General features: G+C 40.7%; 1 protein-coding gene across 2 annotated transcripts in view; it reads right to left on the bottom strand.

Moving 5' to 3' along the window:
• Positions 1 to 535: 535 nt before the first annotated feature.
• Positions 536 to 12,813, bottom strand: part of LOC149234573 (general transcription and DNA repair factor IIH helicase/translocase subunit XPB1-like) — a 217,791-nt gene continuing 205,513 nt past the window's right edge. For both annotated transcript variants that reach the window (XM_089371870.1, XM_089371869.1), the window contains exons 19-21: positions 1,435 to 1,518; positions 1,173 to 1,315; positions 536 to 1,039 (exon numbers count right to left, since the gene is read on the bottom strand). In XM_089371870.1, coding sequence (XP_089227996.1) covers positions 949 to 1,039; positions 1,173 to 1,315; positions 1,435 to 1,518 — 318 coding nt within the window. In that variant the 3' untranslated portion in view covers positions 536 to 948. The remainder of the gene's footprint in view (positions 1,040 to 1,172; positions 1,316 to 1,434; positions 1,519 to 12,813) is intronic.

The raw sequence follows: 12,813 nt of genomic DNA, 5'->3' as shown, positions 1-12,813 counted from the left end.
ACTTGTTGAAGAGACTTGGAAGAGGGTTGACTTGGGGTCTTTGTGGCAGTCTTGGATATCTCACTTTGAGCTAATTCTATAAGAAGAGGATTTCTTGGGTTTTCCCCTTGTGGGGTTTTGGCTTTGGCTTGGAGCCTAATTTCCTATGTCCATTGTCTCACTGTAATCTTCATGTTTTGTAAATTTTGAGAATTGTTTGATGAAGAAAACATAAATTTAATAAGAAGTCAACAAATATTTACAAATAATAATCAAATTAAAAGAAATCAATCATAATCTACAATCTACTAGCATCATAGTTTCTCAATAAATGTTTGGTTCTTAATAGAATTTTTTTTTAAAATTGCACATAATTTCTCAATACATGTTTTTTTCTTAACAGAATTTTTAAAAAAAAATGCACATCTCCTTGCTTGTGCACGTGTTCCAATTCAATGACAATGGAAATTCAAGAGTGCAAAAATATAGAATAAAATCAAATTTTCCATGAAGTTAAAAAAGAAATATAATTTAAAATTTTCAAAAATTCCATATATTTGCTGAATTTTATAAACATATTCATATTTAATCAAATTTATTTGGCTAACATTATCGATGTTACATGAACCAAAAATCATCCATGATCCTCACTCAGGTATGCATAGCTGAGCGACTTGTAATAATATCACAAATAAAATATGAGAATTATGAACAACAGAGATCACCTCCAAAAGTGAGGTAAAAGTTATCATCATGTGCAAACAATGGTACAGAAAATTACAACCTTCATTTCTGCAGATAAATACCTATCTGCTCCCCAAAGTTGTCATACGTTTGGAATTATTTTTACATCATTTACGAAACATGATGCATGGCTGTATATAATAAACAAATATGAAATCTATTTTAAGGACATTGTCAAGCAGCCATCTCTTTCCTTGCCTTCCGTGTGCCATTTCCATTTTTATGTCAAGCAAAACGCCTCTTAAATAAATTGTGTCGCTTGGCTGGATCACGAGACTTCCCCTTCATTTGACCCTGCATGCCTTGTTTGCCTCGGCTGAAAAGCGATCACATTTACAAGTCAGACCTTGAATTCTGGATATTCTAAGACAGACGGTACAGAAGCTGTAGGCTAGAAACCTAAAAATAGGTGCTGATATTCTTCAAGGGAGGTGAGATTTCAATAATACCTGTATTCCATGTATACCATGCCACTAGCACCAGACATAGCACTCATTGATCCTACTGAACGGCGAGCTTTCAGCAGGGTAATATCATCCGCATCTTCTTCTAATTGTTCCAGACCGACCACATCATCTCCAGCATTCAACACCTAAGAAGGCGGGAAAAAATCATTCAAAAATTTGCCTACCTTACTATCAACAACGTGCTAGATCTCGTGATGATGTTTCAATTTTCTGTCATAGAACTAATTTGCAACTAAATAGTTACCTTGGTGAGAAGTGCCAATTGATCCTCTAGGGTGTGATAGTTAAGATCTGCTCCTGTGTCTGGAGGCGGTAAACTTGTAATGACCTGTTTAAATGAAACAACTCCCGGTGGATGGGATAAATATATATTCGTTAGTTCACCAAAACAGTAACATAATGCTAAGTAGTAAGAATATTAGAACTTTTCAGGCCCATTACTACCAAATACTTCAATTGGAGGGGGCTCATCTAGGGCCTAAAGGAACCAGGGTGATGGCCACAGATAAGAGGTAGAGTTTATGCTTGGCTTTTGCCCACGTGCTAAATGTGTATGTCCCGACCATCTTTTGCATTTTATGGCACAATTTCTTATTTAGAGTGGTCAAATTGCTTTTTCTTTTTTTTCGCTGCATCAACCTCTGTGGCATCGTTCCAAGCTCGACCCAAAAGTGTGGACAAGGGGAGGGGGAGGCTAACCCTTTGTGGACCCGACGGACAAATGTGGACCTAGATGGGAAAAGTGATAAATGGGGTTAGAATGAGCAGAGAGGAGCGATGTATATGGTGTCGAAAAGCGGGACCATGCAACCAAAATCGGGATTTCTCATGTAGTGCCAACTCTAAATCTAATGGCCAATAAAGAAAATCCCACAAGACTAGGATACAAGGCTAACCACCAAATCAGGCAAAGAAGACGAGTACAGAGCTAACCCACTCTTTCTGCCAAATCCCCACACCAATCCATGCCCAAAAGTGTCCATGATAAGTAAAATTACTCAACTATACCAATGCAAAGCCATACCTTCGAGGTCAAGAGGCCCACCTTCAAACATACGATCATAACAGATGTAGAAGGAACCACATGGTTGGCTCAGGTGGCAAAGATAGTGGCAGATCGAGCTATCTGGTGGCTGCAAGTGGGTGCTAGCTACCAGTTGAGGACCATTTAGGAGAAAAATTTTCTCCTATGGATATCACCCACAGAGTGGTAGGTAAGAGAACCCACAACAAAATGGGGTTGCTGAGAGAAAGAACTGTTCTATGTTAGAGGTAGCGAGGGCTATGTTGTATGACCAAGATATCCCATGTTATTAATGGGCAAAGGCATGCGGTACGACAATCTACATTCAAAACAAGGTTCCACATAGAGCATTGGGCAAGATGACACCAGAGGAGACATTCACTAGGAAGAGGCCAGATGTCAGTTATTTCAAGATATTTGCAGCTTAGCGTAATGTCACATTCTAGGAGATACACGTTCCAAATTAGATCAAACTGCAAAAGGGGGTACTTTTCGGGGTACAACAAGACCTCAAAGGCATATCACAGATTCATTCTAGGGGCCAAGAGGATTATCGTCAGACGAGATGTCAAGTTCATGGAGGACAAGCCATACAAAGGTCCAGAGACTTTCCAGTAACAAATGATCACACTGGGCATCTAGCAAAAGCTCCAAGAGTTAAGCAGCAAGATCAGGTACAACAAAGAACGAGTACAGTTACTAGTACAAGCACAGGCTCAAGTGTAAGAGTTCTTGAGAGTTCGCAGAGTATGGAGCAGCAAATGCAACAAATCTGTGAGATGCATCAGAAAGGACATGCAGGCTGACATTCCATCCTATACAATTGGCAAGAGGAACCATGAGGTTCAACAGACACTCATGGATGCTCAAGAGTTTGTGGCAGCTCCTAAGACGGGAAATAGGCAGCAAAGACAACCAGAGAGGTACATTGGCTACATAGCATTAGTCAGTCAGTTAGTAGATAGCAAGCCTTCCAGCTATCAGGAGGCTGCACAACAGCACGTGTGGCAAGATGTGATGGTTGAGGAGTACCTATGTTGGAAATTATAACTAGTTTCCGTCTTCATAATTGTCATTTGTCTCATATCATGATGTAATTCTTATGTATTGATTAAAAGAAGAAAGAAATGTAAAAGAAAAATTGTTTATAAAGCATCAGTTTCATGCTTATAGATCTAGCATCCATTGTATGCTTCTAGGTCTTTGTCTTAAAGTCTTGATCATTGTAATTATGTAAACAACCCTTTTGGGCTCTTATATTAAAGAAAAGAAATTTATTTTTGTAATTATAAGTGTCTAAAGGGCTCCATCAGTGAAGTTGGCCAACCCTGCTCATGTCAGCCTAAAGAGGGCTATTTGAGCCACTCAGACAGCGATATAATAAAGGATACACGACTTCATTTGGAACATAACAAATGCGAGTTTTCTATCTAATATGCAGCCTAGACTCCAAATATGAAGAGGTTACAAGAGTCGAAGATGAAAGAAAGAAGTATGAAGAAATGACTCTGTTATATTTGCTTGGGACAGTCTACACATGCAAGAAAGCTTGAGATCCGAAGTTGCAGAAGAAGATTGCAAAACCACAAGACTAGGAAAGTCTCATTTTGGAAAGTATCCACTTCATTCGTGTGAGAAGGCAGACTACCAACTTGGTGGGAGCCCTAATCTAATGTTTGGTCTTGGAAGTCTCTTTTGAAGTTGATAAGAAGAGTTCTTGTGGTTTTTCCCCTTTGGAGGGGTTTTTCACTGGCATGGATCCCATATCTTATGTTCTTGTTTTGGAATATATTTGATGATATAGAACATAAACATAATCAAGTTAAAGAAGAACCTAACATCACAAGTAAATATCAAGTAAAGGAAAACAATAAAATGAAACATGCTTCCCTAATCAGTTTTCCAACATGGTATCAGAGCTAAGGATCATATTGTAGGCAACTGGAAGATCACAAGAGGGAGGGTTACCTTTGTCTCAACGCAAGAAGAAGGATTGATCTTGAACATTCTGACTATTTTGGGCTATTTAATGTCGAAATTCCTAAATCTGACACGTCAGAAATTCCTACTGCATTATCTGGTTTATTTCACCTACTTGTTTATTCCTTAACAAGTTATTTATTCATATAAATACTGAAAATAAACACAAATGCAACCTCAACTCTTATACAGATCATCAACTGAAATAATAGACAAACACACAAGGGACACCGTTATTTTTTTAACAATCGTCCCTGGAAAAACCCAACTTGGGAAAACCGATGCAGCAGTTCTGAGGGTTTTATTATTAAGCAGCTTTGTTGAGTACAACTAGGGTGCCAAACTGGCTCACCCAACAGAGATATCTATCTGGGAGTAATACCTCTCTTTGGAAGCAGATATTCAGCAAGTCTGCTCCACAAAAATCCTTCGAACGCTTCTCTGAGGCTCTGCGTCAGCCCTCCTAACCTCTGCGTAGCTCTGAAACCCCCTACGTCAGCCCTCTGTTGCTTTGCGCTAGCTCTCTGGCCTTTTGCGTCACCCACGCATGCCCTGCTAGCCTCTACGCAGTCTCTCTGGCCCTCTACGTGGATCCTACTAGCTCTACGTAGCCTCCTCAATCACTACGCTGGCCCTCTGGCACTATCTCTGCCTCTCTACTATGCACTCATTGTCCCTCGCTGCAACCCAAATCACTTGTTTGAATTTTCTCAGCAAACCCCGCTCCAAAAAATTGAACTAGCTGATCAATCTCAGTGTATCTCCAACAGACCCTTAAGCCTCCTCTTATACATTTCCTGTTGAGTCTTCAACGACCGAGATTAAGTCCCTAATCAATAGCTAAGATTAGATTTGGCTTGATCCATGTCATTTAGAACATTCTTACCCAGTTTTATATTAATACCCATTAATATTTTAATTTTCCTAAGTTTAGACCTAGGAACTCCATTAAAAATATTAGTTATTTTAATATCTCTCTAACCGGGTGGAATTTCCCCAAACCATTTCTAGGTCATGGAGATCTCATGTGCTTTAGCCTCTCCACCATTTTCATGGCTAGAGCACATCCGATGCTACCACAAATCAACATTTAACAATGAAAAGATGACATTCAGACTGTTCTGTGCATAGTTGTCATCTGAGCTAGAGTTCAATTTTTTGTGGATAGGACAGAGCTCTACGAAGAGGCCGCAGTCTCTTTCTTGAAGGACCCAAGATTCTAATCAATGTTTAAGTGACAAAATCCTCTGTGGAGTAGACCGAACTCTGGCATATTCATGGACAATTTTCCTCTGAATTAATAGCCGAGCTCTATTGTAGTATCTAAAGAAGGGTTGAAATCCTAAAGAGCTAAAAGAGATATACCCTTGTAAAAGAGCGAAGAATTAGGACGAAGTCTTGTGCTTAAATGTCGAGCCCCAAAAGCATTAAAAGGTGACCTAATAACTCTGTGCAAAGGAGGACCGAAACCTACAATGAGACAGGCCAAGACCTCTATAATAATAAACAAAACTATAACCACAAGTCTGGTGAAGTAGAATAGAAGCCGAAAATTATCCTTAATCATCTTGAGAAAAATATGTTAAGAGGCATGATCTGGAAGGCGTCTTATGATTACATTATGAATGAATAGGAGCCTTGATATAGTCCTACAAGTCAGCGGCGTAAGGAGCCTTGATTTTGTCCAAACATATAAGACCTTTTGAGCTTATTTTAAAAGTGATTGTGTTAAGCCGACGCTAGAAAATAATCAACACTAGATCTTCTTCAACAAAGGTTTAAAGAAGTCCTATAGTTTGACAAAAGTTTGGCATAAGTACCAAACCTATTGTTATTGATTTGAGAAGGAGATATTTTTGAAGCTAATAGAAATACAAAAGAGACTTTCGTGGAAGTCTTGGAGCTGGTAAAAGTGTAGAAGCCAAGAAGGGCATCTTGAGTGGAACTACCATTGGAAACATCTGTTAGTTTTTGTAGCATCCGATGTGTTCTAACCACAAAATTTGGTGGAGAGGCTAGAATACATGAGATCTCCAAAACCCAGAAATTGTTTCTGGAAATTCCACCAAGAAGTGTCTCAATTAGATTATTAACCGTTTTTAAAATATTTCCTAAGTCTAAACTTAAGGAATATGGTTAATTAATTAGTATTAATTGAGATAAGGTGAGAATCATCTAGAAACTCACATGGATCGATCTAGAAATGATCCTAGCCATCGATTATGTTTTAATATTGGCCATTGGTGCTCCAACAGTGGATTATAAAAGTAGGTCGGTGTGGTCATGGAGATCACACCAGTGTGGATACTCAGTTCCCTGGGCAGATCGATTTTCTCAATAGCAGTAGCTCAGTAGAGAAGATAGAGTCAGAGGGTGAGTAGCAAGTGGAAGAAGAGGGCAACAACATCCCGAGAGGAAGGTCTCCAGTCCCCAGAAGAGGCAAAAGAAGGAAGGCCGAAATTCTCATAGGGCCAGCGTAAGCTTTGCGTAGAAGATGACACAGGAGGCTCAGCACAAAGGCTAGGGAGGTGATTTTGGTGGTAGAAATTAGCTGTGGGGTAAGAGAAAATTCTCACAATAATTTTGCCAGTATTTTCCTCAGATTAGATTGCCAGTTGGGCATCTAAATTATTGTACTCAGAATTGCTGCTGAAGAATAATAATAAAACCCTCATCTACTGCACTATTTTCCCCGCATTGGGTTTTTTTGGGGACAATTGTCCCAAAATCACTGTGTCAAAATTATTGTGTGTGCTAGAATTTCTCGGTTTTCAGTATTTTATTTTTTGTAGTATTATTATGGTGAAAAATGCAGTTTTGATTTTATTCGTTATTTGTCGTAGCAAATAAACTGCATAATCAATTTTTCAGTTAGAAGAATAACTTCTAGTTGCTGCAACAGATAAAAACTTCACATGGTATCAAAGCACAATTGATCAGCCGGAGAGCTCAAAAAAATGAAGGAAAGGAATTTCGCTGCTTAGCAAGGGTAGCAACCCGAAATTCCCAAGGGCAACGTAATATTTTTTCTAGGAGGCCAACTTGCTCGAGGAAAGTTCGATTTTTCTGACGGGCAAAAAAATTTGATCCTTCTAGATCGAGTGATTTCAAAGGAAGAGGGAACAACTCAGATTTTTCATTGAGCAGAGCTCTAGCTGAACGTAGAGGTTTTTGAAGCAGTTCGCTCGAAGTAGAGCTAGCGTCGGGGTGGAAAAGAGGAATAGCACAACTATAAATTCTTCAGCATAACCATGGACAAAAGTAACATTCAGGAGACTTCAGATTTGTCTTCTAGATTGGACGACAAATTTGCTTACATATCAGGATCAGCTTCACAGGGTGTCTGGTATATAGACAGTGGAGCATCAACGCACATGTCAAGGGTTAGAGAATATTTCTCTAACTACAAGGAGGAGCATATGGACTTCCAGATTACTATGGGAAACAAAACAAAAAGTACTCCAGTAGGGAGAGGTACCATAGATTTTCAAAGGGAGTCAGGAGCAAGCACCAACACTACAGATATATTGTATGTGCCAAGATTGGGTATGAACCTAATTTCAGTATCCTAGTTACAGGATAAGGGGTATGATATTCACTTCATAGGGAAGAAAGTGTATGTCAAACACCCAAGCTGGAAAAAGATAAGACAAATTGGAGTTCAAAGTAATAGATTGTGCCGGTTACAGGTTAATTCTCTAATGGCACTAATAGGCAGTGATAGTAACAGTGGGAAGGAGCTGAAAGAGTTATGGCATAGGAGAATGGGACATCTACACCATGGAGCACTCAAGATGCTCAGAGAAACAGTAACAGGGGTTCCAAAACTTGCCACGGAACAGGATGATGTGTGCAGAGGATGCGTACTTGGGAAGTATACTAAGGTAGCATTTCCAAGAAGTGACAGCAGAGTTGATGGCGTGTTAGGACTCATACATTCAGATATTTGCAGCCCGATGTCCACTAGAGCTCTCAACGGTGCTGAATATTTTGTCACCTTCATTGATGACCATTCCAAGAAAACCTGGATCTACTTCTTGAACACCAAAGATGAGGTCTTCGATCGTTTCATAGAATTTAAAGCTCTCATGGAGAATGCAATAAGGAAGAAGATCAAGGTACTTCGCTCAGATAATGGTGGAGAATATATTGATAAAGACCATAAATTTTTGTACAAAAGAAAGCATCAAGAGAGAATGGACAGCTCCATATAATCCACAACAGAATGGTGTAGTGGAGAAGAAACACAGAACCATTGTTGGACCTGCAAAGGCTATGTTATATGACCAGTATCTACCCAGATTTCTATGGATAGAGGCATGTAACACAGCAGTATATATTCAGAGCAGAACTCCTCATAGAGCATTGGGGAAGAAAATGGCAGAAGGAATCTTCACAGGGAAGAAGCCAGAGGTTAGCCACTTCATAATTTTTCGCAGTGTTGCTCATGCCACGTGCCAGATGATAAACATACCAAACTAGATCAGACTGCAGAGAAGGGGTTCTTCGTTGGGTACAGCGAAACCTCAAAGGCATACAGAATCTACATTCCTAGCAATAGGAAGATTGTAGTAAGGCGAGACGTGAAGTTCATGGAGGACCGAGCTTTCAGGAGATCTCGTGAGATGCCTACAAGTGATCAGAATCAGTCAACAGAAGCTCCTTTGGTCTAGTAACAGGGGCAGCCACAAGGGCAATCAGTGGGACAAGCGAGAGGACAGTCACAAGGATCAAGTATTGTGACCAATACCAGTGTTTCCTTAGGTGCAGGACGTGAAAATTCCTAATCCTCAAGGAACACCTACTGCAGCAAATCTGAATCTACTTCACCTAATTGATCTTAATTACATTCATCAAGTTATTCCTCTGAATACTGAAGCAAACTACTTTTGCAGCCTACACTACTTTAAATTTGATTTGCATGAAACAAGGAAACTGAGCAAAGAACAAGATACATAGGACATCGTTATTTTTGGACAAAATAGTCCCCGGAAAAACCCAATGCTGGAAAACCGGTGCAACAGCTCTGAGGGTTTTCTATTATTAAGAATTAATTTTGAATACAAATGCTTGTAGGCCTCTCGGCAAACTAGTGACAGAGAAATACAATGGCGAAAAATCTGAGTGAGTTTTACCCCACTTCACCCGGCAGATTCCGGCTGATCCAGTAGCAAGACTGGCTAACCTTGACTACTTCTGCGTTGGCCCAGCATCAGCCTCTCAGGCTCTGCGTCAGCCCTGCATCAGCTCTTCTGCCCACTACGTCAGCTTTCCCGATTGTTCCGGCAGTTCCGACTTTCTGCGTGGAAGGCATCTTCCTCTTCTGCGCTGGCCCTTCTAGCTCTGCGTCAAGGCAACGTGGGCCTAGATTGGCCTAGCGTCAATCCTCCTGGCTATTGCGTTGCCTCCACAAGCTTCTTCCAGCCTCTCTGTCAGTATTCCCGAACTATCCTTGCCCTTCTGCTGCAAGATCTCCCCAATCGATTTTTCTCCTAAGAACTTCTCACCTCAGAAAATTGATTTCCTCAACTCTCTGTGTGTCTTCTTAAATGAACCCCAAGCCTCCTTCTTATACTTTTCTCATTGAGACTTCAACAGTGGAGATTAAGTCTCTAATAAACAAATAAGATTAAAACATGACTTGACCCGCCTTTTAGATCATTCTCACCCATATTTTGATTAATACCCATTAGCATTCTAATTTTCCTAAGTTTAGAGTTAGGAACCCCATTAAAAATATTAATTATTTTAATAAAATACAATCCGGGTGGAATTTCACCAAACGGTTTCTGGGTTCTTTAGAACTTATGTGCCTTAGCCTCTCCACCAATTTTCAAGGCTAGTCCACTTTTGATGCTACCAAAAACTAACACAGGAAATCTAGGAGAGTTCTCAGCAGATGGAGCAGTAGAGGCAAGATAAGGAGGAGTGAACTTCCCATAACTAGCGGTCGAGCTAGCAGAGAGGTTCATCAGACATTGAGAGAAGTAGAGGAGTTTAGTGGAACTCCTAGGACGAACAAAAGATAATGCAAATACCCTGACAAGTACCAAGCGTTGATGGCTCAGGTTGCAGAACCTTTGAGCTTTCAGGAGGCCGCACAACATCAAGTGTGGGTAGATGCCATGGTAGAGGAGTATATCTCTATCATGATGAATGATGTTTGACAAGTAGTGCCAAGGTCGGAAGAAAGATTAGTTGTAGGTTCTAGATGGATCTACAAGATCAAATATATTGCAGATAGCAATGTGGAAAAGTACAAGGCTAGGTTCATGGCAAAGGGGTATGCACACAAAGAAGGGATAGATTATGAGGAGACCTTCGCCCCAATTGCCAAATACACTTCTATCTGGTCAGTTATATCCCTGGCAGCTCAGATGGGATGGTAGCTTCACCAGATGGACGTCAAAACAGCCTTCTTGAACGGGGTGATTGTTAAAATTGGCAACTAGGGCCAACTCCATGTGGGTCATCTTATTAATAGAAGTTGATATTTTTCTTGGATCCCTTTCATCGAGAGGTGTAGGATTGATCTAAAGATCATCCGATTCTAATAAGTATTCATGGAGATATGAATTTATTTGTGTTACGGGACAATTCGTCAAGGTCGGCCAGCAACCAAATAAACTCCACTTGTGCTCAACATTTTAGTATAAAAAGAGGTAGCCTTCAAGTCATTTCAACACACTTGGGATCTCTTCCTCTCTACTTGTCTTTGGGTTTTAGTAGGAAGAGAAATCCTAAGGGATAGCACTACCCTAATCCAGAGGGCAGAAGCTGGAACTGTCAAGACTGCCGGGAACAACCGAAATTGCCAGGAACTGTCGAAATTGTCAGCACTGCAGGAAAGCTAACGCAAAGGGCAGACGCCGGAACTGAGGGAACTACCAGAACTGTTGGGAACTGTCGGAACTGCGGGAACTGTTAGGAACTGCGGGAACTGCCGAGAACAGCGAGCACTGTCGAAACTGCCGAGCACTGCCGGGACAGCCGCGAAAGTTGACGCAGAGGGGAAAAGTCGGAACTGTCGGGAACAGCCAGAACTGTCGAAAACAACCAGAACTCCCAGAACTACCGGAACTGTCGGGAACTATCGGACCTGCCGGAACTATCGAGAACTGTCGGAACTGCCGGAACAACTAGAGCATCTATCTCCGAATGAGAGCAGCATGCAAGGGACAGCTAACTAACATTGGAACAGTTGTATGGTACTTACCAGCAAATACACCAAGCATGCAACAACAAGCATGCTAAGGACAACAAGCAAGCAAGGTGCAGCCAGCACATAGGTCAGTATGGTAACATGGTGCAGCAATGGCACATAATGCAGTACAGTGATGGTACAGTCATGATTAATGAAGCATGATGAGATGCAGCATAGTGATGATGGGTGCAGCGTGGTGCAGCATGGTGAGGCGCAGCATGATGACGAAATGCAACACAACGATAGGTGAAGGAGTCACCTTGGATAATCAATTGAAGCAACATGTCTTAAACTGATCTCATGTATCATCTTCTAAGAGATGATCTATGCTCTTATCTAGAAAAGTCAAAGTGTTGACTTATGTTGTAAACGTACTATCTCTCTCTCTCTCTCTCTGCTGAACTATTGAAGAACATATAAGAAGAATTGATCAAGGGTTCCCCCACATTGGGGTTTGTCCCTGGCTAGCGCCACATCTTGTGTCCTCTTGTCTTGGCTTGTCTTATGTGATTTATGTTTATGTTCTATCTACAGTTTACTTAAATGCTGATGTGATTGCTAATCTGGAAAAGATATTGAGCTAACTGTGAAAATTGAAATAAATTGCTCTAAGCATAGAACATACCTAAAATTAACATGGTATTGGAGCTGAGGTGAAAACAATGCCCAAGCAAGAGTGAAAGAGCAATCACCGAAGACAATTGGGAAAGGACAAAAGGATCAACGGATTCCTCATCCCTTTTCAAATTCACCGAGGGTGAAGTCGACGCAGAGAATATTATCAGAATGGCACAGCGCAAGTTTCTGATGGCCTACCTAAAGATCACTTCATTAGATAGTCCGGATCTAAGGGTGGAAGGAAATGCAGATTCCTTGGCTGCAATAAGTTCGGCCATTATGCGAAGGAGTGTATGAATGACAGAGACACATCTCTTGATGAAGATAACAATCATTCCAAGGACATCTTCAATGATCAGAGGAATGACAGGTAATGCAAGTCATCAAGGAAATGGCCGACTCTTCAAAGAAAGCAAGGAACCCCCAAGTATGAAGAATCAAATGTTGTTTTTGATAAGATAAAGAAGTGTTATCTTGTATTGGCCCTCTCCTTCAGATTCTTTGAGAATCTGGCTTATTGATTGTAGTGCTTCAAGGCACTTCATCGAATAGAAGGGTGCACTCTCTAATTTGGTAGAGATGGAAAAAATCGTGGGATTATACTTGGAGCCAATGCCACCTATCCCAGAAAGGGTATAGGGAATGTTACCCCTCAATTGAATGAGGGTAACTCAATTCATTTACAAAATCTCTTTTATGTACTTGATCGCAAGAAGAACCTGGTGTCCATTTCGACAATGGAAGTCAAAGGTTACAGGGTGGCACTCATCAATGGAAAGGTACGTGTTTGAAAATAG

The sequence above is a fragment of the Pinus tabuliformis genome, chromosome 8 (assembly GCF_031772625.1).
Source record: "Pinus tabuliformis cultivar Carrire ecotype Pingquan chromosome 8, CPIR1, whole genome shotgun sequence".
In the NCBI taxonomy this organism is placed as follows: domain Eukaryota; kingdom Viridiplantae; phylum Streptophyta; class Pinopsida; order Pinales; family Pinaceae; genus Pinus; species Pinus tabuliformis.
The sequence above is the reverse complement of the archived record's forward strand: the minus strand, read 5'-3'. Positions and strand labels throughout refer to the sequence as shown.